This window comes from Coregonus clupeaformis, chromosome 18 (genome assembly GCF_020615455.1).
Source record: "Coregonus clupeaformis isolate EN_2021a chromosome 18, ASM2061545v1, whole genome shotgun sequence".
NCBI classification, from domain to species: domain Eukaryota; kingdom Metazoa; phylum Chordata; class Actinopteri; order Salmoniformes; family Salmonidae; genus Coregonus; species Coregonus clupeaformis.
In genome coordinates this window covers 40938151-40964566 of record NC_059209.1, presented here as the reverse complement: position 1 = coordinate 40964566, position 26416 = coordinate 40938151, and the positions used below count along the sequence as shown (strand labels likewise).

The 26416-nt window shown below is 44.1% G+C and overlaps 1 protein-coding gene and 1 pseudogene across 2 annotated transcripts; both read right to left on the bottom strand.

The window, feature by feature from the left end:
* Positions 1-1450: 1450 nt before the first annotated feature.
* LOC121587215 lies at positions 1451-6450 on the bottom strand (annotated as a pseudogene).
* Positions 5761-26416, bottom strand: si:dkey-13n15.2 (protein transport protein Sec24C). 2 transcript variants are annotated; one of them, XM_041836042.2, is made up of 20 exons: positions 26136-26416; positions 24853-25627; positions 24683-24744; positions 24170-24265; positions 23229-23340; positions 22174-22301; positions 17780-17915; positions 17079-17304; positions 16800-16991; positions 16167-16263; positions 15952-16056; positions 15696-15863; positions 13907-14003; positions 10056-10204; positions 9671-9809; positions 9031-9152; positions 7868-8047; positions 7142-7348; positions 6871-6960; positions 5761-6704 (listed from the first exon to the last, which is right to left on the bottom strand). In XM_041836042.2, the coding sequence occupies exons 2-20, from the start codon at positions 25574-25576 to the stop codon at positions 6561-6563; spliced, it is 3174 nt and encodes a 1057-aa protein (XP_041691976.1). In that variant the 5' UTR covers positions 25577-25627; positions 26136-26416; the 3' UTR covers positions 5761-6560. The 2 variants fall into 2 exon arrangements, with proteins under 2 accessions (XP_041691976.1, XP_041691975.1); XM_041836041.2 differs by having other exon boundaries at positions 26170-26416.

Sequence of the window (26416 nt, the reverse complement as noted above, 5' to 3'; positions counted from 1 at the left end):
TTCTGCTGTGACATTACTAACCAAAGTGAGTTTAACCAGAGAGTATAGAAAACCTACTACTCTACTATCATTGGCAATTTGCATGAGCCACATGATTACATTCCAGACACTTTGACCTTCTCTCACATCCCTGTGGTTTTATTTCAGAACTCAGGGAAAAAAACACAATTGGGTAACTTCCTAAAGATGTTATTGTTTGATGTTTAGCTCAAATGACCAGTCAAAGTCCGTGTTTAGACCATAAGAGCTGTGTTCAGTCTCTGTTGTGTTTCGGGGGTTAGGTCTGTGTTCAGTCTCTGTTGTGTTTCGGGGGTTAGGTTTGACACATTTTTTCAGATAGATGATGGGGAAACAAATGTCAGTTCAGAGTGAGTGCTCACCCCCACATAACAGCTTATACTTTAGACTCATGTATAGTTTGATGTTAGATAATGATTTTATGTTAAATAATGTCAGTATGAAAATCTGTTTTATTCAAATCAGAACAGTTCAAATTGGATACAGAGACTACCCATGTATTGATTCAATATTTAAAAATCAATATGTATTTTGAAAAATCTTAATAGTAAACCATTTACATGGTAGAATCATAGTTTGAGATGATCATTTAAAGTAATGTAAATGGAAAGGTCATTGAAATAACAAACAAAAGCTATTGAGAGAAAATCATGCACACAGAATAGACCTCTGGTACTATCTTGGCTCCTCTCTCAGACATGACATCATCGGACTATAAACACAGACGGTGTGCTATTACTGTGATAGTCTTTAACTGATCGCAGTGTTTATGAACTTGGTAGCCTGGAGGTTAGCGTTGGGCCAGTAATCAGAAGGTCGCTGGTTCAAATCCCCAAGCCGACTAGGTGAAACATCTGCTGATGTGCCCTTGAGCAAGGCACTTAACCCTAGTTGCTCCTGTTAGTCGCTCTGGATAAGAGCGTCTGCTAAATGACTGTGTAAATGCCTTTGTCCTCTTACGTCCTATTCACCCCAACGAGTCTGATGTAGAAATCCATGTTGTGAGTTTACACTGTAGAGATGACAGAGACATGCCACGTCTCTGAACAGACCTTTATCACTGTATGAATCCCGATAGAAAACAGTTTACTGATTACATAAACCCAGCATGACAGCTGAGTCACAACCTAACGACATCACTCTGATTCTCTGGGTATAGATGAGCAGTTGAAAACCCTACTATCTTAGTGTTTCTACATTTAAAAACTAAACACATTTTATAGTCATCAATCACCTTCATTAACAAATTATTAATCGTAAACCAAAACACTAAGCTCTCTGGAATGGGTCTACTACCCTTCCCCACAACCACCTTCTTCCAAAACACACACACATACGTTGTTTTACTATCCTTGTAGGGACCAAACAATTGATTCCCATTGACAATCCTATGTCTTACTATCCTTGTGAGGACTTCTGGTCCCCACACACCTCACTGGGATGACATCACTGTCAGAGACACCTCTGATTGGCAGATCTGTATATCGGTGTGGTTGGCATCACTAGCCTGTCCAATAGAGAAATATGGGTACATTCTCTCAGTAAACTTTTCATTCAAAGTATAGATGTGTGTCATGTCTTTGGTATTGAAACCTCTCCCCTGTCATAGTCCAGCTGTACTCTGATCCTCTGGGGTCTCCTCTTCAGAGTGAGGGTCTCATGTCTTGCCCAATACTGACCACTACTCTGGTTTATAGCCCAGTATCCATACTCTGGGGTTGTAGATGCTTCCCCCTTTCTGTTGATTGACTCCTTGGCCACGCCTATATACCAGTAAGGGTAGTCCCCCACCTCCACCTCCCAGCTGTGTTTTCCTGAGCTGAACCCCTCAGAGCCCAGAACTATGGTGCAAATGGTGTTCCTCTCTGGGTTGTCAGGGAGCTGCTGCCTTTTGCCTAAATGCTTCACACTGGTCAGATCATCAGACAGAGAGAGCCAGCGGGCAGCAGTGTTGGGGTCCAGAATCACAGGAGTGTATTTGACAATCCCCTGTACCTTCTCCCAGACACTGAACTGCAGGTTGCCCAAGTGTTTGGACACATCTATCAGCGCTCCTGAGACCAGCTGTGGATCCGGCAGTGTGTACTGGGCTCTGGAACTTCTCTGGATGTGTTTGTAGCTCTTGAGAAATGGCACCTCTCTTTTCTGGAGTTCTTGTTTCAAAGCAGTGATGCTTTCTGTGAGAGAAGAGATCTGGTCCTGAATGTTCTTCATCTCTCTGGCGATCATCTTCCCCTTCTCCTCCTCTTCCTCCCTCAGTGCAGCCAATCTGGCCTCCTCTTCCTCCCTCAGTGCAGCCAGCCTGGCCTCCTCTTCCTCTTTCAGGAACCAGTAAAGCTTCTCAAACTCCCCTCTGATCCGTCTTCTCAAACTCCCCTCTGATCCGTCTTCTCAAACTCCCCTTCTTGGAGTATTGCACCATTTCATTGTACGTCTTTTCAATGTTTTTTTGCATTAGTCCCGCCTGTCCTGTAATGACTCTAAATCTGATTGTAACCAGTCTTACGGGTTTCATTGCCTGCTTTACAGGCTCTAGCTCTCTGCCTTCCTCTGAAACAGCATATGGTCGTATATGGTCATTACATTTTATGGTTACACAGACATGCTGTGATAAATGATTAACTAAGAAATAAAACAGTGAAACATCAGTTTGAGGACACTTCTAATCTTGATCTTTCGACAAACCTGCAAAACAGACTTAGCTTGGGAATCCAAAGCTGAATAGCGTACTGTTTCACTATTGTTTCTCTTAACTGATTTAGTTATATTCAGTGCGGATTCCATACTAAAAGACTCTTACAAGCATTGACCATTAAACCATATGAGTCTCTAACTTGAAAGAACATCTGTCCCTGTGTCTGTTGTGTTTACTGATAAATGAGAAAAACAAATGACAGTTCACTGAGTGAGTCTTCACTCCCACATATAGCTGTCTGTAATATAAGTTAATAACCCTTCAGTTAGGACCTAATTCCACATAATTGCCTCCAATTAGCCTCGTTAGTCAGCTCAATGACTCATTGTGGAGTTGCTGCTTCTCTCTCTTTCACTGTTTCCAAATCGCACCCTATTCCCTAAGTAGTGCACTATTTTTGACAAGGGCCCATAAGACTCTGGTCGATTGTAGTGCACTATGACGGGATAAGGGTGCTATTTTGGACGTACCATTTCTTTCCCTTGTCTCCAAACCTGTAGATTACTACTGTACCATCATGGGCCCTGGGGGGTCGGCACAGACAGTTGACATGAACACAAGAGCCAATGACATCATTATCATTGCTCTCATTAGGTCATTCTTCAGCTAGATGTTACAAATGTTGTGAAGCTAAATCTGTCTGTCTTGCTTCACTGTGGACATTTGGGTTTGTACGTCAGAGACAATTAATTAGCTGAACGTTCACTTGTTCTGATATCCCTTTGCTACCCCACTCCACCTGACAATGATTGAATCAAGCGCTTTTAAAACCTTGTGTAGGACAATTGCCTATCACAGGAAAACAAAGTAAAGTTATGTAACCCTTTCCTGCAGTCAATGACCAAAAGCGCCTTCTTTGGCCTCATGGGTGGAATGTTATTAATATTTTTCATAATGAATAAAGATTTAATTTTTTTAAACAGACGCAAATCTGGTGTTTCTATGTCAACCAGTTTTGTTATATTTCAGTCTTCTACGATGTATACGAAACAAAAATATAAATTTCAACATGCAACAATTACAAAGATTTTATTGAATTACAGTTCATATAAGGAAATCAGTCAAATGAAATCAATTCATAAGGCCCTGATCTATGGATTTCACATGACTGGGAATACAGATACAGTGCATTCGGAAAGTATTCAGACCCCTTGACTTTTTCCATATTTTGATACATTACAGCCTTATTCTAAAATGTATTAAATTGTTGTTTTCCCCCCCATCAATCTACACACAATACCCCATAATGACCAAGCAAAAACAGTTTTTTTTAGAAATGTTTGCAAATGTATATATGAAACAAACCCTGAAATATCACATTTACATAAATATTCAGACCCTTTACTCAGTACTTTCTTGAAGCACCTTTGGCAGTGATTACAGCCTCAAGTCTTCTTGGGTATGACGCTACAAGCTTGGCACACCTGTATTTGGGGAGTTTCTCCCATTTTTCTCTGCAAGTTCTGTCAGGTTGGATGGGAAGCGTCGCTGCACAGCTATTTTCAGGTCTCTCCAGAGATGTTCGATCGGGTTCAAGTCCGAGCTCTGGCTGGGCCACTCAAGGACATTCAGAGACTAGTCCCGAAGCCACTCCTGCGTTGTCTTGGCTGTGTGCTTAGTGTCGTTGTCCTGTTAGAATGTGAACCTTCACCCCAGTCTGAGGTCCTGAGCTCTCTGGAGCAGGTTCTCATCAGGCATTTCTGTTTTTTTATTTGTAAAAATTTACAAAAAGTTATAAAAACCTGTTTTCGCTTTGTCATTATGGGGTATTGTGTGTAGATTGATGAGGAAATGTTTTCATTTAATCCATTTTAGAATAAGGCTGTTAACGTAACAAAATGTGGAAAAAGTCAAGGGGTCTGAATACTTTCCGAATGCACGGTATGCATCTGTTGGTCACATATAACTTTAAAAAAGGTAGAGGCGTGGGTCAGAAAACCAGTCAGTATCTGGTGTGACCACCATTTGCCTCATGCAGCGCGACACATCTCCTTCGCATAGAGTTGATCAGGCTGTTGATTGTGGCCTGTGGAATGTTGTCCCACTTCTCTTCAATGGCTGTGTGAAGTTGCTGGATATTGAAGGGAAATGGAACACTCTGTTATACACGTCGATCCAGAGCATCCCAAACATGCTCAATGGGTGACATGTCTGGTGAGTATGCAGGCCATGGAAGATCTGGGACATTTTCAGCTTCCAGGAATTGTGTACAGATCCTTGCGACATGGGGCCGTGCATTATCATGCTGAAACATGAGGTGATGGCGGCGGATGAATGGCATGACAATGGGTCTCAGGATCACGTCACGGTCTCTCTGTGCATTCAAATTGCCATTGATAAAATGCAATTGTGTTCATTGTCCGTAGCTTATACCTGCCCATACCATAACACAACCGCCACCATGGGGCACTCTGTTCACAACGTTGACATCAGCAAACCACTCACCCACACAACGCCATACACATGGCCTGCGTTTGTGAGGCCAGTTGGACGTACTGCCAAATTCTCTAAAACGACGTTGGAGGTGGCTTATGGTAGAGAATTTAACATTCAATTCTCTGGCAACAGCTCAGGTGGACATTCCTGCAGTCAGCATGCCAATTGCACGCCCCCTCAAAACTTGAGACATCTGTGGCATTGTGTTGTGTGACAAAACTGCACATTTTAAAGTGGCCTTTTATTGTCCCCAGCAAAAGGTGCACCTGTGTAATGATCATGCTGTTTAATCAGCTTCTTGATATGCCACACCTGTCAGGTGGATGGATTATCTTGGCAAAGGAAAAATACTCACTAACAGGGATCTGAACAAATTTGTGCACAACATTTGATTTGAGAGAAATAAGCTTTTTGTACATATGGACAATTTCTGGGATCTTTTATTTCAGCTCATGAAACATGGGACCAACACGTTACATGTTGCATTTATATCTTTGTTCAGTATATTTAAAGTGTAATACTGGAATGCAAACTCAAAATTGAATACATTTCAACTCTATATCTGACATGGTACAGGTGTCTTCTTTTTTTAAGCCCATAACCATGTGTGTGAGGTGTATACTTTTGTCTCAAAGTAGATTTGTTTAAGACTACCAAGAAACACTCTGTGTGACCCTGATTTAGCCCTCTGCAGTAAAAGGTTACGAAATTGAATTACATTTTATATGATTCTCTACATAAAAGTCATGTTTATTTCAGCTATTTGTCAGTACAGTAGAGGGCTGTGCACACGTTCACACACACACACACACACACACACACACACACACACACACACACACACACACACACACACACACACACACACACACACACATTAATTAACATATCAAGTACACACTTCTGTCTTTATCCAGATGACAAAGAGACCTTGACAATCAGCTACACTACTAACAGTCAGAGATAATAACAGTAGTCAACAGTTTATACACCCACCCACACACACACACACACACACACACACACACACACACACACACACACACACACACACACACACACACACACACACACACACACACACACACAGCTTTAACGTAAACATGTCAAAAGTTATTAATACAACAGTCAAACTAATAAGACATCACCATTTGCTGATGGCCTCAAGTACAACAACCAGTTGCATACTGTAAGTCAAATAAGGTTATGATCATTCAGATTTGTTCGGGAGAGGGTGGTCGATGTGATAAAACTCCTGCCCATACTGCTGACCATCCAGGGCTAGAAAACACCAGGGTCATGTTCATTAGGCACCAAACAGAAGAAAAGCTGATTGAAACATGGAGGGATTAACTGGACTTGTCCAATAAAAAAACCCATGCTTGCGTTTCCAGTTCAAAACATTTTACACCTAATGAACCAGCAGTCGTATAGAGTTGACATGGAGGTGGTACAGGAAGTCAGCGTAGCTCGCTCCCCCGTTGGGACTCTTATCTTCTACCAGAAGTCGCTGTAGAGCCTCCTCACAGCTGTCCCCCTGCTTCACCACACGCAGCTGGGGAGAGGGGGGGGGACGGGACAGGGAGAGAGACAGAGAGACACACACACACACAATCAGTCAAACCTAAGATATTAGTCAGAGGTTATTTCGTGATAACTATTTAACTTCCTCTCTCCCATGTTCATGCCAACCCCAAAAAGGACGTTTTCAAGAGCCTCACCTTGCGGGTATAGGGTGTCTGTGAGTTCAGGGTGTCGATGAGTGACCTCACACTGACAGACAGTGGGTTGTCCAGCACAGGCAGCTTCGTCTGCACAGACACACACAAATATACATACTGTAAATACTGTAGATATCGAATTTAATCAGCAGTGGTCCATTCACCTCTTTCACTAAGCATTTACGATGTATTCCACTTCCACGCCCTCATCCTTCACGTTCCCTCACTGACTTCCCTCTCACCCCTCTCCTCTCCTTCCCCCCTCTCTCACCTCTCCAGAGGGTAGTGTGGACAGACAGGTGATGTTGAAGAGTTGGACCAGGGAGGTGTTGGAGATGTTGTGGCCCACCCAGAGTAGCAGGACCAGGGGTCCGTGGACCAGGTGGAGACCTCCAGGGTCCAGGCTAGTAGCAGTGCAGCGAACAGCCTCCCCTAGGCTGAGAGGACAGGGAGGGCTGGAGGTATCGTCACCTACTGGCTGGAGGTGGAAGAGACATAATGGAGTCAGTGTGAGAGAGGGAGGGAGAGTGCTGTGACACAGAGAAACAGAGAAACAGAGGGACAGAGGTACAGAGGGACAGAGGTACAGAGGAACAGAGGGACAGAGGGACAGAGGAACAGAGGGACAGAGGGACAGAGGGACAGAGGGACAGAGGAACAGAGGGACAGAGGGACAGAGGGACAGAGGGACAGAGGGACAGAGGAACAGAGGCACAGAGGGACAGAGGGACAGAGGGACAGAGGGACAGAAGGACAGAAGGACAGAGGAACAGAGGGACAGAGGGACAGAGGGACAGAGGAACAGAGGGACAGAGGGACAGAGGGACAGAGGGACAGAGGCACAGAGGAACAGAGGCACAGATGTGGCTATGTATTTCTATCTCAATTATTCCATGTGATGTCGCCACCACCATCACTACCATAACCATCACACCCACCACCACCATCAACACCACCCCCCCCCAACACCATCACCACCACCACCATCACCCCTTACTAGTGGTAGCAACAGAGGGTAGAAGTGTCCTGCTGTGGTCTTGGTATCCATGGAGACCACTTGGCTGCGGAGCTGCAGGCGTTGGTGTACTGAGCTGCGGAGGCCGGGTAGCAGAACTTCACTCTTCCTCAGGCTGTTGAGGTAGACTGGCAGGGCCTTCAGGTACTGGGGTAGGATCAGCTATAGTGAGATACACACAGAGATGCACACAGCTAACTCAGGCTGTTGAGGTAGACTTCAGGTACTGGGGAAGGACCAGCTAAGGACCCGCGACCCCATTTTGATAGCAAAAGGTTTTTGCGACCCCACTATGTAAAAAAAAAAGGTGATGTAATGGTTTAAAGTGACTGAAATGCATCAGAAAGGTATTGGGAAGTTCAGAAGATCTTCTGTGTAGAAAGAAATCAGCATTGATGATGTTCTTATTCCCCCAGTCTGATTTAGCACCTGGTCTTGTCCACTCTGATCTAATGAGGCTTGTGGGCTCAGTAAAGGGAAACAGTACATGGCATACGTGTTCCAGAGAGTCTTATCTTTCAGTGATGGGGTCACAATATTTTGTGGCTTAAACCATACAAAAGAGCCACATTATTAGGAGAACAGAAACCGCTCTGTTTCTTACAACCGCATCCAGCGGCTACAGGAGGTTATTGACGTAACCCCGGTTCTATGAACAACACGACCCCGTTTTCAAATCAGGTGACCCCACATGGGGCCGCGACCCCTAGTTTTGAAAACCCTGAGCTATAGTAGGATACACAAAGAGACAAGCACAGTCAACTCAAAGCTGTTGAGGTAGACTGGCAGGGCCCCCAGGTACTGCGGAAGGACCACTAAAAGAGAGAGAAAATCACCTAAGTTAAACCAGGCATAAAGGGCTATTTTTACTGCCTTGATGTTGTTTGAAGTTCTTCCTGCAAACTATTTTTACCCTTTACTAAATGGGAAACTCTTTTTACCCTTTACTAAATGGGAAACTCTTTTTACCCTTTACTAAATGGTAAACTCTTTTTACCCTTTACTAAATGGTAAACTCTTTTTACCCTTTACTAAATGAGAAATTAGAGGGGAAATACTGTATGTATGAGGAGCTTGAGGAAATATCCACAACAACCACATGAGCAGGGAGAAAGGTGCTTTTGAAATCCATGATGTCCACTCACCTGTCCCGGGGACACAGAGGAGGAGCTGCAGTGTTTCCTATAGCAGGCCAGAGCCTCTGTTACCTCTGTCTGCAGTTCCTCTCTCAGCTCCTGTAGAGGACGCTCCAACACCGCACAGTACACTGAAGACGAGAGAGACAGAGACAGAGAGAGAGAGAGAGAGAGAGAGAGAGAGAGAGAGAGAGAGAGAGAGAGAGAGAGAGAGAGACCGAGAGACCGAGAGACCGAGAGACCGAGAGAGAGAGAGAGAGAGAGAGACTACCATCAGTGTTCAGGCACTGTCCTAAACATATGATATTAACTTGTAACTTTCTGATATAGATGGACAGTTAAAAACAGAACAGGAGTAGAAAAGATAAGTAAAAAAGGTCTGTAAAAACACCAATAGTGTTGACACTTTTCCCTGAGTTTCTGTAAAGAGTCATCATTAATCTGGCTGCCAGGACTGGGTAGAAGGGTTCCTCTACTTTAACCCTATCCAATGGATACAATTCTTATCTATGCTTTCAAATCAGTAATTTCCTACAGTAAGTTTTGTAGACTGGAGGTTAGGGTTAGGGTTAAGGTTAGTCAGTGAATGATCTCTTCTTGCAGTAGAAGGTTAGGGTTAAGGTTAAGGTTAGTCAGTGAGTGATCTTACTCTTCTTGCAGTAGAAGGTGAGCAGGGTCTGGGCCTGGCAGTTACAGAAGGTGTCCAGTAGGTGGCGTGAGCAGCACAGAGACAGACTGTGGACCCTGGTCCTCCTCTCTCCCTGCTGGCTGGTGTAGGACAGGACCGTCTTAGGAGAGAATTAAAGGGTAACAATATCGTTAACATGTTGTAAAGCTTCATACCATGTCTCATAACTTAAGACATAATACAACAGTGTTGACAAATACATTTACATGTTGCAGTATTCTGACCTTATGACTTGGCTTTCTACATCATTTACATTCAGCAGTATTCTGACCTTATGACCTGGCTCTCTAGACCATTTTAGATCAGCAACTGTCACAAAGTGCTTCTACTGCGAAACTCCACCCACCTGTACGACCACGCCCCTCTTCTCGTCCAGAGCTCTGCTGTGTGTTAACTCAACGGCCAGCGTTGTCCGCCAATCAAGGGTTGCCATGGCGACGTGGGCGGGGTTGGGCCCAGGGACGAACGAGCCATAACACCCTGACACACGCAGGTCTGGAGGGACAGAGATCAATAACTTTATCAGACAGAACACCTGTCTATCATCCCCATGCCTTGGTAGTGGGACTTGGGCAGACACAACGAGAGAATCACACAGGGCAGAGACTCAGGGGGAATGCTAATATGGTATAAATCTCAAGTAACTAATTCAATCAAATTGATCAAAACAGGATAATTCTTTATTCGGTTAAAAATCAACAAGGAGGCTATCTTAACAGATAAAAACATCTTCCTCTGTGCCACATACATTCCCCCCTCAGAGTCACCCTACTTCAATGAAGAGTTTCTCCATTCTAGAGGGGGAGATTAGTCACTTTCAGGCCCAAGGCAACGTGCTGGTCTGTGGAGACCTGAATGCTAGAACAGCAGAAGAACTAGACACTATTAACAGTCATGGGGACAAACACCTACCGGGAAGCAATAACCTTTCCCTCCCCACATACCCCCCCCAGAAACAACTATGACAAAGTGAAAAACAAAAATGGAGTACAGCTCCTAAAGCTCTGTCGAACACTGGGTCTGTACATAGTCAATGGTAGGCTAAGAGGGGACTCTTTTGGTTGGTACACCTACAGCTCATCCCTTGGCAGCAGTACTGTAGACTACTTCATCACCGACCTCAACCCAGAGTCTCTCAGAGCCTTCACAGTCAGCCCACTAACACCTCTCTCAGACCACAGTAAAATCACAGTGTATCTGAGAAGAGCAGAACTCAACCATGAAGCATCACGGTCCAATACATTTCATGGTACTAAACAGGCCTATAGATGGAGTGCAAACAGTACAGAAATCTACCAAAAAGCAATTATTAGCCAAAAAATACAATCTCTCCTGGACAACTTTTTAGCCGTAACATTCTCCTACAGCAATGAAGGTGTAAATTTGGCTGTTTGGAACATAAACTTTATATTTGACAAATTAGCCTCCTTGGCTAATCTAAAGAAACATAAGAGCAACCCCAAAATAATAGATCATGAAAAATTGTTTGATAATGTTTGCAAAAATCTAAGAAAGTAATTGAGAAATATATCTAATCAAAAACACAGAGACCCAGACAACAAAAATATACGCCTTCAATATGGGGAAACGCTGAAGCAATACAAACACACCCTAAGAACAAAAAAAGAACCGCACATTATAAATCAGATGGATGTGATTGAGGAATCCATAGAATCAAACCACTTCTGGGAAAATTTGAATAAATTTAACAAACCTCATCATGAGGAATTGGCTATCCAAAATGGGGATATGTGGAGAAATCACTTTGCAAACCTCTACAGCAATATAACAAAGAGCCCAGAACAACAAGATATACAGGAAAAATTACAAATCTTTGAATCAGCAGTCAAAGACTATCAGAATCCTGTGGATACCCCAATTACAGAACAATAATTATTGGAAAAACTTTGCACTCTCCAACCCAAAAAGGCCTATGGTGCTGATTGTATTTTAAATGAAATTATCAAATATACAGATCACAAACTCAAATTGGCTATCCTCAAACTCTTCAACATTATCCTAACTGCAGGTATTTTTCCCGGTATTTGGAACCAGGGATTGATCACACCAATTTATAAAAATGGAGACAAATTTGACCCAAATAATTACAGAGGAATTTGCATTAACAGCAACGGGGAAAATTCTCTGCAGTATCATAAACAGCAGACTACATAATTTCCTTGATGAACACGACGTCGTAAGCAGAAGCCAGATTGGATTCTTTTTTTTATTATCGTACAACAGACCACATTTACACCCTCCACACTCTAATTGACAAACAAGTAAACCAAAACAATGGCAAAATCTACTCGTGTTTTGTAGACTTCAAGAAAGCATTTGATTCAATTTGGCACTAAGTATTGGAGGGAAAACATATGATGTTATTAAATCAATGTACACTAAAAACAAATGTGTGGTTAAAATTGGAAACAAGCAAACAGACTTCTTCTCTCAGGGATGTGGAGTGAAACAGGGCTGCCCAATAAGTCCAACACTATTTAACATCTACATTAATGAATTGGCAAAAAAATTAGAAGAATCGGCAGCACCTGGTTTCACCCTACACAACACTGAAATCAATTGTCTGCTGTACGCAGATGACCTGGTGCTACTGTCTCCCACTAAGGAGGGGTTACAGCAGCATCTAGATCATCTGCACAGGTTCTGTTAATCTAAAAAAAAAAAAAGAATATAATGATATACCAAAAAAGGTCCGGAAATCAGGATGACAAATATAAATTCTATTTGGACACAGTTCTATTAGAACACACCAAAAATTACACATATCTAGGACTAAATATTAGCAACACAGGTAGCTTTCACATGGCTGTGAGTGAGCTGAGAGACAAAGCAAGAAGAGCATTCTATGCCATTAAAAGGAATATTAAAATCGAAATCCCAATTAGAATCTGGCTCAAAATGTTCCAATCGGTTATAGAACCAATTGCTCTATATGGTAGTGAAGTATGGGGTCCGCTCTCTAATAATGAATTTACCAAATGGGACAAACATCCAATCGAAATACTGCATGCAGAGCAGAATTGGGCCAATACCCCCTCCTTATTCAAATAGAAAAAAGAGCCATCAAATTTTACAACCATCTAAAAACAAGTGACCCTAAAACATTCCATCACACAGCTCTACTATGTCAAGAGATGAAACAAGAGAAGAGTCCCCTCAGCCAGCTGGTTCTGAGGCTCAGTTCACTAACCAAAACTAATCTCATAGAGCCTCAGGACAGCACTCAGAAAATCTGGCCCAACCAAATCATCACAAAGCAAAAAGAAAAATATATCACCTATTGGAAAGACACCACAAATAATCAAAGTAAACTTCAATGCTATTTGGCTCTAAACAGACAGTACATGGTGGCAGACTATCTGACCACTGTGACTGACAGAAAACTGAGGAAAACAATGACTAGGTACAGACTCAGTGAGCACAGTCTGGCTATAGAGACCGGTCGTCACAGGCAAACCTGGCTGCCCAGAGAGGACAGGCTGTGCTCACTCTGCCCCCGGGGAGAGGTAGAGACAGAGCTGCATTTCCTATTACACTGTGACAAATACTCAGACCTACGAGAATCTTTCTTTCCCAAAATTATCATTCAGTACAAATAATTTGAAACTATAAAAGAGCCAAAATGTGCAATTTTGACAGCCAAATATGTGTCCTCCTGCCACAACCTGAGGGACAGCCAGTGAAAAGTGTAATGTAATGTCAATAATATTTCCTGTTTTGTTTTGGCTTTCATACCATGTAATGTGTCTTATCAGTCATGTTGAGACTGGTCGACTACTATTGCTTTAATGTATTGTTATTCTCATTAATATTGTTGTTGTAGTTGCTGTTAATGGTAATCCCATTTCCACTACTACTATTATTATTGCTGTTGGTCCCACCATTTTTGTTATATGTATACTTTGACAATGTAAGTAATTTAACTTGCCATGTCAATAAAGTCTATTAAATTGAATTGAAATTGAAAGCGAAAGAGAGAGAGAGAGCGAGAGAGAGAAAGAAAGAAAGAAAGAAAGAAAGAAAGAAAGAAAGAAAGAAAGAAAGAAAGAAAGAAAGAAAGAAAGAGACAGACAGAGAGAGACAGAGACAGAGATAAAGACAGAGAGAGACAGAGACAGAGATAAAGACAGAGACAGAGAGAGACAGAGACAGAGGGAAGGAGAGGTCTGGTCTTACCTTTACTGACGTGTACACTGAGTGTGGCCCTATAGCCCGTCTCTGTCTCTACAGTCCTCCTCAGGTCACTATTAAAACGCTCCCTGTCCAACTCTCCCTGAAACATCAGTCAGAATAGTGAATTAGAATTGTGCACCCCAAACTAAGGGCGCTTTCACATATGACATTTGGTTCCTTTGTTCAGTTTCCTGGAGTGTTTGTGAGAATTTTACAAATATGTTTTGCTTTGCGAGATGCACATTCTACATGACGTTAGCAAGCTATCTTGTTTACAATGGGCAAAAGGTTCCACGCGACTCTCCCTGCTGCGTCACAATACCTGGTACTTTGGTCCTGGATCTTGGACCCGCTCCTCACGCAGGTCCAGGATTGGTTTCAGCCATGGTTCATTTGCGTTTCACACATGCGTTATAGCGCAGATCAGGGTACCAAACACTCTAGTATCTGGATCATACAGAGATACACTATATATACAAACGTATGTGGACACCCTTTCAAATTAGTGGATTCGGCTATTTCAGCCACAACCGTTGCTGACAGGTGTATAAAATCGAGCACACAGCCATGCAATCTCCATAGACAAACATTGGCAGTAGAATGGCCTTACTGAAGAGCTCAGTGTCTTTCAATGTGGCACCGCCATAGGATGCCACATTTCCAACAAGTCAGTTCGTCAAATTTCTGCTAGAGCTGCCCCGGTCAACTGTAAGTGCTGTTATTGTGAAGTGGAAACGTCTAGGAGCAACAATGGCTCGTCCGCGAAGTGGTAGGCCACACAAGCTCACAGAACGGAATCGGCGAGTGCTGAAGCGCGTAGTGAAAAAAAATGGTCTGTCCTCGGTTGCAACACTGACAACGGAGTTCCAAACCTCCTCTGGAAGCAACGTCAGCACAATAACTGTTCGTCGGGAGCTTCATGAAATGGGTTTCCATGGCCGAGCAGCTGCACACAAGCCTAAGATCACCATGCGCAATGCCAAGCATCGGCTGGAGTGGTGTAAAGCTCTCCGCCATTGGACTTCACCATCTGGCAGTCCGACAGACGAATCTGGGTTTGGCGGATGCCAGGAGAACGCTACCTGCCCCAATGCATAGTGCCAACTGTAAAGTTTGGTGGAGGAGGAATAATGGTCTGGGGCTAGGCCCCTTAGTTCTAGTGAAGGGAAATTTTAACGCTACAGCATACAATGGCATTCTAGACGATGCTGTGCTTCCAACTTTGTGGCAACAGTTTGGGGAAGGCCCTTTCCTGTTTAAGCATGACACTGCCCCCGTGCACAAAGAGAGGTCCATACAGAAATGGTTTGTCGAGATCGGTGTGGAACGAATTGGAACGTGACTGCAAGACAGGCCTAATCGCCCAACATCAGTGCCCGACCTCTCTAATGCTCTCGTGGCTGAATGGAAGCAAGTTCCCACAGCAATGTTCCAACATCTAGTGGAAAGCCTTCCCAGGAAGAGTGGAGGCTGTTATAGTAGCAAAGGGGGGACCAACTCCATATGAATTCCCATGATTTTGGAATGAGATGTTCGACGAGCAGGTGTCCACATACTTTTGGTCATGTAGTGTATATGAAAGCGCCCTAAGGTCATTTCACAACATTCCACATTAGAAATTAATGGCAGCAGTGTTTAGATTACATTTTTTTTCCATGAACAGTGTTTATACTCAGCTTATGTCAAATTAGTGTGGTTCCTTTTTATTTCGCTGGTCAGACTCTATCTCAACCGGTGTTCAGCATTTAGCCACATGTAGCATTGCTACATTCCTAAATGTCTGGTCTGGTACCTGGAGACTGTGGTAGCAGTGCAGCTCTCCACCTGTCAGGTAAGGAACATGTCCCGGCCAAGCCCCGCCCACATTCTGCTGGGCGAACACAAACAGGTGCACACCACAGCCCTGACTGACACACTCCTTAGCCAATGAGACAGCATGGTCCGGGGGCTGAAACAGAGACTGGGATACAAAGCAGAGAGAGAGAGAAGATAGGGTTAAATTACTGAACGTGTGTGTGTGTGTGTGTGTGTGTTTGTGTGTGTGTTACCTTTGGTTTGTTGGAGCTGAAGAAACCAGAGGAGTTGTGTGTGTGTGTTCCCTCGGTGAAGGGAGCGGTGTGGAAGACCAGCAGCTTGCCAGGACAACCCACCTCCTGCATGGTGAGAAGAGAAGCCCTTGCGTTATATCTCTACTAGTGAGTTTCTCAGAACAATTCTATACTCTTCTTCAGAGATGGTGTGTGTGTTAGTGAGAGGTTCTTACCTTTAGAATGGCCAGTCCAGCCTTGACAGGCAGCTCCAAAAGAACTCCACTGGCCTCCTCAAACTCTGCACTGAACAGAGGGATACGCTGCAGAACACTACACAACCCAGAGAGGAAAGGTTGACTCAATTAAAGCAATCATTGTATGCATTAAGGGATGCTTTTATAATATTATAGCCAAGTTAATACTTTTCTGCAGGGTTAGAATTCTATGTTGACACTTTGTCTGGACTGATGTCAACATCTGGAATGCTTATTGGCAATCGCTGATTTGTTCTGAGTGTGCTTAGCTAGTATACGCAGTCAGCAGGCACACATACTTGACTGCCCTAGCTATGTTTCTGTGTTATACTGTACACTCTTAGAACAAAGGGTTCCAAAAGGGTTCTTCAGCTGTCCCCACAGGATAACCATTTTTGGTTCCAGGTTGAACCATTTTTGGTTCCAGGTTGAACCCTTTTGGGTTCCATGTAGAGCCCTTTGTGGAAATGGTTCTACATAGAACCAAAAAGGGTTCTATCTGGAACCAAAAAGAGTTCTACCTGGAACCAAAAATGGTTATTCAAAGGGTTCTCCTATGGGGACAGCTGAAGAACCATTTTAGGTTCTAGATAGCACTTTTTTTTCTTCTACCTGTCGATACTGTCTATGCAGTCTTTGAGTGGCACCAGAAGCCCCTCCCTCACAGGAAGCTGCAGGTCCTCTGTCTCCGTGACAACCAGCATGTGTGGGCGGGACAGGGCAGGGCTGAGGTCATAGAGGTGGATCCGGCTGTCATAGGTCATCAACCCCACACGGACATCTGATTGGACCGCACCTTCCTCCCTTAAACAAACCAAGAGGGATCTCACTAAGTATGACATCATGTGTGTGTGTGTGTGTGTGTGTGTGTGTGTGTGTGTGTGTTTTTACCGGTTTAGTGATGTGAGTAGAGAAAGTAGCTGCTGACTGATGAGCTCCAGTTGTCCTCCTCTCAGAGCTGCAGCAGACACATCAACAGCCAGGAGCAACACAGCAGCAGGCACATCCTGTTGACTGTCCAGTATTTCATAGGAGCCCAGACTGAGCTCAGGTCTCTGCTCTCTGTCCACTCTGTTCCCCTCTACTCCCAATGTGGGCTGGTAATGCTGCCAACCAACTGAGAGACAGAGGGCGAGAGAGAGAGAGAGAGAGAGAGAGAGAGAGAGAGAGAGAGAGAGAGAGAGAGAGAGAGAGAGAGAGAGAGAGAGAGAGAGAGAGAGAGAGAGAGAGGGAGGGAGAGAGAGAGAGAGAGGGGGGGGGGAGGGAGAGAAAGAGAGAGAGAGGGGGAAGGAGAGCGAGAGAGAGACATGGGGAGAGAGAGAAAGAGAGACGGGGAGGGAGAGAGCGCGAGAGAGAGACGGGGGAGGGAGAGAGAGAGGGCGAGAGAGATGGGGAGGGAGAGAGAGAGAGTAAAAGCATAACGATTAGGAGGGAGAGACAGAGAGTGAAGACAGACAGAAACAGAGGGAACATGAGTTATGTAAAGGAGAATAGGAGAAGGGCAGGGAGAGAGAAAGAGATGGAGACAACAAGTGCTGTGTTCCAGTCTGAGAAGACAACAGAAGACATTGAGCAGGATAAATGTCTCTTACCTTCACAGAGTTTCCCACAGAATGGGCAGTAGAATCTCTGTCCACAGTCCTGCCATCCCATAGCTGAACACATGTAGGCCCCACACTCCCCACAGCCCTTTACAGTGTCTGCCTCCATACACACAGACAGGGGGCGCTGGAGAGCACAACACAACAAGGGAACAGGATTCACAAGCCAGACAGACTCTAGTGGTTCTCTATTCTCAATATAGTGATGGCTTAACTCTTATTTGTTTTATCAATAGGTCCCACCAGCCCTTTCTTTTATTTAATGTATTTTTATTTTTAGTGAGACTAGCCTGGGGCCACTCTCTGATTCAGAGGGGTTGGGTTAACACTAGAACCGCCATAGGCCAACGGCCACTGACATTTGATTTTGTAAAAAGAAAATGTGCCCCCAAAAAAGCTATGTCCAGCTTCTTCCCTGATTTTTACAAAATGTTTGAATTTTACACTACTCATTTGTCAGAATGTTGAAATCACAAACAGAAAAGTATTTAGAGCCTTTTTACCTATTCCTGATTTAACCCGCCAAGATAATGTGCTGTAGGAAGTTGGTACCCAGCCAAGATAATGTGCTGTAGGATGTTGGTACCCAGACAAGATAATGTGCTGTAGGACGTTGGTACCCAGCCAAGATAATGTGCTGTAGGATGTTGGTACCCAGACAAGATAATGTGCTATAGGATGTTGGTACCCAGCCAAGATAATGTGCTGTAGGATGTTGGTACCCAGCCAAGATAATGTGCTGTAGGATGTTGGTACCCAGCCAAGATAATGTGCTGTAGGATGTTGGTACCCAGCCAAGACAATGTGCTGTAGGACGTCGGTACCCAGCCAAGACAATGTGCTGTAGGATGTTGGTACCCAGCCAAGATAATGTGCTGTAGGACGTTGGTACCCAGCCAAGATAATGTGCTGTAGGACGTTGGTACCCAGCCAAGATAATGTGCTGTAGGACGTTGGTACCCAGCCAGGCGCTAATGCGTCTCTCTCTCCTCACTGAATAAATGACAAATGGATGAATGGGCGATAATTGTGCACATTACTTCACAATTGAATATAAATGAGTCCTAACAATGACAAGGTGAATGAAGAGGTTGATTTCATTTAGAAAGACAATAGTGTAATGATGAGTTTGTGGTATGAATATTTATCAGCAGCAAATAATTTGACCCCGCGCCTTGGCGGTTGATCCCGTTCTCTTTACGTTTTACTTTGTAGAAATAAGCTGTTATGGGACAGTTTTACTTACTATAACTATTACTATATAACTCTATTACTAATCAAATGTACAATTGAAGTCGGAAGTTTACATACACTTAGGTTGGAGTCATTAAAACCAGTTTTTCAACCACTCCACACATTTCTTGTTAACAAACTATAGTTTTGGCAAGTCGGTTAGGACATCTACTTTGTGCATGACACAAGTAATTTTTCCAACAATTGTTTACGGACAGATTATTTCACTTACAATTCACTGTATCACAATTCCAGTGGGTCAGAAGTTTACATACACTAAGTTGACTGTGCCTTTAAACAGCTTGGAAAATTCCAGAAAATGATGTCATTGCTTTAGAAGCTTCTGAAAGGCTAATTGACATCATTTGAGTCAATTGGAGGTGTACCTGTGGATGTATCTCCACGCAGCCGTCATACCGTTCAGGAAGGAGACACGATCTGTCTCCTAGAGATGAACGTACTTTGGTGCGAAAACTGCAAATCAATCCCAGAACAACAGCAAAGGACCTTGTGAAGATGCTGGAGGAAACAGGTACAAAGGTATCTATATCCACAGTAAAACGAGTCCTATATCGACATAACCTGAAAGGCCGCTCAGCACGGAAGAAGCCACTGTTCCAAAACCTCCATAAAAAAAACAGACTACGGTTTGCAACAGCACATGCGGACAAAGATTGTACTTTTTGGAGAAATGTTCTCTGGTCTGATGAAACAAAAATAGAACTGTTTGGCCATAATGACCATTGTTATGTTTGGAGGAAAAAGGGGGATCTTGCAACCCTAAGAACACCATCCCAACCGTGAAGCACGGGGGTGGCAGCATCATGCTGTGGGGGTGCTTTGCTGCAGGAGGGACTGGTGCACTTCACAAAATAGATGGCATCATGAGGAAGGAAAATTATGGGGATATATTGGAGCAACATCTCAAGACATCAGTCAGGAAGTAAAGCTTGGTCGCAAATGGGCCTTCAAAATGGACAATGACCCCAAGCATACTTCCAAAGTTGTGGCAAAATGGCTTAAGGACAACAAAGTCAAGGTATTGGAGTGGCCATCACAAAGCCCTGACCTCAATCCTATAGAAAATGTGTGGGCAGAACTGAAAGAGCGTGTGCGAGCAAGGAGGCCTACAAAACCTGACTCAGTTACACCAGCTCTGTCAGGAGAAATGGGCCAAAATTCACCCAACTTATTGTGGGAAGCTTGTGGAAGGCTACCCGAAACGTTTGACCCAAGTTAAACAATTTAAAGGCAATGCTACCAAATACTAATTGAGTGTATGTAAACTTCTGACCCACTGGGAATGTGATGAAATAAATAAAAGCTGAAATAAATCATTCTCTGTACTATTATTCTGACATTTCACATTCTTAAAATAAAGTGGTGATCCTAACTGACCTAAGACAGGGCATTTTTACTAGGATTAAATGTCAGGAATTGTGAAAAACTGAGTTTAAATGTATTTGGCTAAGGTGTATGTAAACTTCTGACTTCAACTGTATTTTAAGCTACACAAAAACATGGTAAATGTTGCAGTAGGACTTTAGAATAATCCAAAACATATCCTTGACTCTATCCAGCAAAGCAAACGATGCCAGCCCACTGAATGAATGACAAATGGTTGGAATCGGCAATAACTGTGCAAGTTACTTCACAATCTAATTTAAAGTAGGCCTATCTGAATGATGAGGGTGAAGAGGTTGATGTAATTTAGAACAACAGTAGTGTAATGAAGAATCTCAAATATTAAATATATTTTGATTTGTTTAACACTTTTTTGGTTACTACATGATTCCATATGTGTTATTTCATAGTTTGGATGTCTTCACTATTATTCTACAATGTAGAAAATAGTAAAAATAAAGAAAAACACTTGAATGAGTAGGTGTTCTAAAACTTTTGACTGGTAGTGTATATTACCATATTCTGCAGTTTCTATTACACTTAACTCCCATAATTCAAGAGCTGCAGCTCTATTTCCACATTTAACTTTTTCCAAGAATATCCGTGCAGTCCATTCATTCAGCACATGACCACTCGTGTTGCAGCATTGCTCTGGCTACTAAGCAAAAACTAGTAACATAATAAACTTAAAATTCAAATATGCTATTTATTTATGCAATTCATCCTTTACAACTGTTCATGCACTGGTGCTTCTGTTAAGGAATACAGCAAATCATTTCACCTGAACACCTGGCTGGTTATATTACTATATTTGTAGTTTCTACTTTGTCAAAAGAAGCTGTGACTGGACTTTATTAATGACATTTACATCATTTAGCAGACGCTCTTATCCAGAGCGACTTACAGTTAGTGAATACATATTTTTTTATACTGGCCCCCCGTGGGAATCAAACCCACAACCCTGGCATTGCAAACGCCATGCTCTATCAACTGAGCTACATCCCTGCCGGCCATTCCCTCCCCTACACTGGACGAATTGTGCGCCGCCCATGAGTCTCTCGGTCGCGGCCGGCTGCGACAGAGCCTGGATTCGAACCAGGATCTCTAGTGGCACAGTTAGCACTGCGATGCAGTGCCTTAGACCACTGCGCCACTCAGGAGTACAATCAAATCTACAAATAAAGTTGATCAAATGGATTACACTATGTTTTTATTGTAAGGGAAACGAAAATAGGCTATATGTCCAGGTTTTTTCGAGGACTGTAGAATTATACAAAACATATCCTTGACTCTTATATAAACAAATAACTATTGTTGTTATTTTTGTAAATTTGGTATATTTCCACAAATATTTATTAATGCAATTCATGCTTTACAATAGTTTCTGCACTATTTATCAAACGTTGGTGCTTATTTTTGCTGCATCTTGTGGGTTGATATGCATCTGATGCATATTCTAATGAGGACATCTGGCAACGCTCCCTATCGGGTACTTATAGGCTGAAAGGTCAGGCGGTTCTAGAGTTAAATGCAAAAGACACATTTCAGTTGAACGCATTCAGTTGTACAACTGACTAGGTATCCCTCTTTCCTTTTCCTTTCCAGATCGGTTTGTGCTGTACAGCCAACTCCTATGGTGGTTTTCATGGCATAACAACAACCATATGGTCGTTATAGTAGTAGGATATACAACACAATTAGATCTGGGACCAGGCTAGAAGAGGAACTGTGATAGTACAGGTTAGTACCTCTCCTGTGTGTAGCCTAGCCAGAGGGGCGACTAGGGCCCCCAGGGGTAGGTGGCTCTGGAGGGCCGTCTGGCCCTCACACGGAACACAGTAGGAGGTAGAAAGGATGAACCGAGGACTGCAGTTACCTAGGGACACAGAGAGAGACGACCACAGAACTGGTCAGCTGCCACAGAGTACACACTCACAAAATTCACTCACACACAGCAAGCCAGCAGGCCAGCAGCTGGGTGATAGGCTGTGTAGTTTAGCAAGGGCCTAGGGGCAGGGTGATAGGCTGTGTAGTTTAGCAAGGGCCTAGGGGCAGGGTGATAGGCTGTGTAGTTTAGCCAGGGCCTAGGGGCAGGGTGATAGGCTGTGTAGTTTAGCCAGGGCCTAGGGGCAGGGTGATAGGCTGTGTAGTTTAGCCAGGGCCTAGGGGCAGGGTGATAGGCTGTGTAGTTTAGCCAGGGCCTAGGGGCAGGGTGATAGGCTGTGTAGTTTAGCCAGGGCCTAGGGGCAGGGTGATAGGCTGTGTAGTTTAGCCAGGGCCTAGGGGCTGGGTGATAGGCTGTGTAGTTTAGCCAGGGCCTAGGGGCAGGGTGATAGGCTGTGTAGTTTAGCCAGGGCCTAGGGGCAGGGTGATAGGCTGTGTAGTTTAGCCAGGGGCCAGGGGCTGGGTGATAGGCTGTGTAGTTTAGCCAGGGCCTAGGGGCAGGGTGATAGGCTGTGTAGTCTAGCCAGGGCCTAGGGGCAGGGTGATAGGCTGTGTAGTTTAGCCAGGGCCTAGGGGCTGGGTGATAGGCTGTGTAGTTTAGCCAGGGCCTAGGGGCAGGGTGATAGGCTGTGTAGTTTAGCCAGGGCCTAGGGGCAGGGTGATAGGCTGTGTAGTTTAGCCAGGGGCCAGGGGCTGGGTGATAGGCTGTGTAGTTTAGCCAGGGGCCAGGGGCTGGGTGATAGCTGTATAGTTTGGTTAGCAGTACATTTATATAATGGTAACTGATTTTAGTCTTATTTATAAAATATATTTATTTATGTAAATATTATACAGAATTGCTGTATTGCCTGAGGCCTACCTCTGTCCTCCATGACACAGTCTGTGGTAGCCAGCGGAGGTAGAGAGGAGTTGGGTTTAGACACAAACACCTTCCCCTCCCATGCTGTCCTGTCCTCCTCCATCACACGCACCTGTGAGAGAAAGAGAGAAAGGAGAGAAAGAGAGAGAGGAGAAAGAGAGAGAGAAAGAGAGAGAAAGAGAGAGCGAGAGAGAGAAGAGAAAGAGAGAGAGGAGAGCGAGAGAGAGAGAGAGAGGAGAGAGAGGAGAGAGAGAGAGAGAGAGGAGAAAGAGAGCGAGGAGAGAGAGAGAGAGAGAGAGAGAGAGAGAGAGAGAGAGAGAGAGAGAGAGAGAGAGAGAGAGAGAGAGAGAGGAGAGAGAAAGAGAGAGGAGAGAGAAAGAGAGAGGAGAGAGAGAGAGAAAGAGAGAGGAGAGAGAAAGAGAGAGGAGAGAGAGAGAGAGAGAGAGAGAGAGAGAGAGAGAGAGAGAGAGAGAGAGAGAGAGAGAGAGAGAGAGAGAGAGAGAGAGAGAGAGAGAGAGGAGAAAGAGAGAGAGAAAGAGAGAGAAAGAGAGAGAAGAGAAAGAGAGAGAGAGAGAGAGGAGAAAGAGAGAGAGAGAGGGGGAGAAAGAGAGCGAGGAGAGAGAGAGAGAGAGAGAGAGAGAGAGAGAGAGAGAGAGAGAGAGAGAGAGAGAGAGAGAGAGAGAGAGAGAGAGAGAGAGAGAGAGGAGAGAGAAAGAGAGAGGAGAGAGAAAGAGAGAGGAGAGAGAGAGAGAGAGAGAGAGAGAGAGAGAGAGAGAGAAAGAGAGAGAGAGAGAGAGAGAGAGAGAGAGAGAGAGAGGAATAAAAGAGGAGTTGTGCAGTGTCTTCAAGGAGGAGGCCAAAGACAACAGAGGAGAGAGAGGAGTGGGAGAAAGATAGTGAGAGAGGAGGATGACGTCTAGAGGAAGAGGAGGGACACTTACAGCGCTGGGTAGAAGCTGAGGGTGTAGGCCATAGCGTGACTCTGAGCTAGGTGAGCTTGGGCTGGACACCCCACTGTCCCCTGGAGACGGACAGGACTGGACACAGACACACAGGAAGAGAGAGACACCAGGACAGATTAGTCACTTCTAGTATGCAGAGACACACTGGTATAACAACGTTATAATTAAGCAATAAGGCACAAGGGGGTGTGGAATATGGCCAATATACCACGGCTAAGGGCTGTTCTTAGGCACGACGCAACACGGAGCCATGGTATATTGGCCATAGGTGCCTTATTGCCATTATAAACTGGTTACCAATGTAATTAAAACAGTAAAAATACATGTTTTGTCATACCGGTGGTATACGGTCTGATATACCACGGCTGTCAGCCAATCAGCATTCAGGGCTCTAACCACCCAGTTTATAATCAGTAATAATGACACTCCTTCCGGAAGATGATGTGAGCGTCTGTTACTACATGTTGTTGTTAATATGGTATGTTTTCTTACTGGTTGCATGTTGGTACCATCCTGTACAGGTTGAGAGGTGGCACCAGGCTTGTACATTACACCTGAGAGACACAGAAGAGTTAGGAGCAACATATTACAACACAATTATTGATGTATAGTATAGGTCATGCATGCACCTGACTCTGTTAGCGTGTTAGTGTATAGCTTACCACTGTGGTTATAGTGTTGCTGAGGCAGGGCCCATTGAGGTTGCTGCTGGACTGGTGAGGTGAGTTGTGGAGGATAACGGTGTGAACACTGTTGGCCCTGGTTCCCACATGGTGACATGGTTGAAAAACTGCTGTTGGGAGGTCCTTGGTTTGGACTCGTCAACGTCACTGGAGGGCCATTCACAAAGCCTTGGTTTGGACTCGTCAACGTCACTGGAGGGCCATTCACAAAGCCTTGGTTTGGATACGGATATGGAGATGAGGAAGAGACTGGAGGAGCGACAGTATTCTGGGGACCCTGGTTTGTAGAAGGTATCATGGATGGAGGTCCGCTAGGTGGTGGTCCTTGTTTCAGAGGTAGGAGTGTTGATGGTGGAGGGCTGTTGTGGGAAATATAAGGACCCATGTTTGAGTGTGGTATGTGAGGATCTTGATTCAGGCATGGTAAAAGAGCTGAAGGTCCTTGGTTCGTAGGAAGACTGCTGAGACAGCCCTGGTGTGAGTACTGTAACTGAACCATGGGTGGAGGGATGTTATTAGAGGGACTCTGGTGTGAGGCTCGGCACAGGTTCAGACCCTGTAAGCTGGGTAGAGGGTCACTGGAGAGTCCTTGGGCAGCGGTACATCCAAGACCGGTAGGGGGTGGGGCTGCTGACCAGCCATTATGACACACCCCGGGCTGCCCGCCATGTCCGTAGCTCTGATTGGCTGCTGGGATGTCCATCTTCTCACATGCTAGTCTTTGATTGGATGTTTGTCACCTTGGAGGAGGGTCCTGGTACAACGCAATGAATAATGGTTGAGAAACAGGTACATTACTGACTGACTAGTCATCTCATGATCATCATACCAGTCAGTCAGTGGTTCAATACAGAACACTAAACATTATCACCATCAACTCTAAAGGCACAGAGATAATGATAATAGGGTAATCAGAAAAATATGGTTTGTGACTCAAGGTATTGAACAAGCATTATGACAAAGCCAAATACACTGACAGACTGGGACCAAAGACCTGACACATAGCTATCATAACATACATTAATATAGGACAGGTTAGGATAGAATGAACTTTAATGTCCCAAGGGGAAAATTGTCTTTGACACACAGTACTGCTGTATACAAAATAGACACTGTACATTACACACTCAACATAATGCATACATTGCAAGTTACCCTTATCATCATACACTTCTCGTATAGCCACATACATAATACTTTGCATATTAATTGGCATGCATGGTATTCATAATAAAATATATCAGTTAAATATGTCACGGAACCTTAGACATCGCTTGAAATGGCTTTAGCTCTTACGTCAACACCGCACTGGCTCGTGCAAGCCTCCCTGAATTCTTCCGGATATCCTACATTGACAGCGCCTGATATTTAGATAGCAAACCATGCATTCGTTGATTCATTGCCACCCGGTATTCCAGGTGGTGGATATGACATGACTAATATGTTCTGCGTTTGAAAATAATGTTCCGATTATGATTTACATTGTAATTTGATGATCAATTACAATGTAGCGGTACAGGAACAGCAGAGCACCCTCCCACAT

Bases quoted from the DNA above. Each gene is read 5' to 3' on its own strand.
- si:dkey-13n15.2 (XM_041836042.2), bottom strand. From the start codon at position 25,576: ATGGACATCCCAGCAGCCAATCAGAGCTACGGACATGGCGGGCAGCCC. The intron at 17,916-22,173 runs GTACTAACCTGT...TGTGCTCTCCAG, and splicing joins CTAGGCTACACACAGGAGAG to CGCCCCCTGTCTGTGTGTAT. The intron at 14,004-15,695 runs GTACCAGACCAG...CTGATGTTTCAG, and splicing joins ACTGCTACCACAGTCTCCAG to GGAGAGTTGGACAGGGAGCG.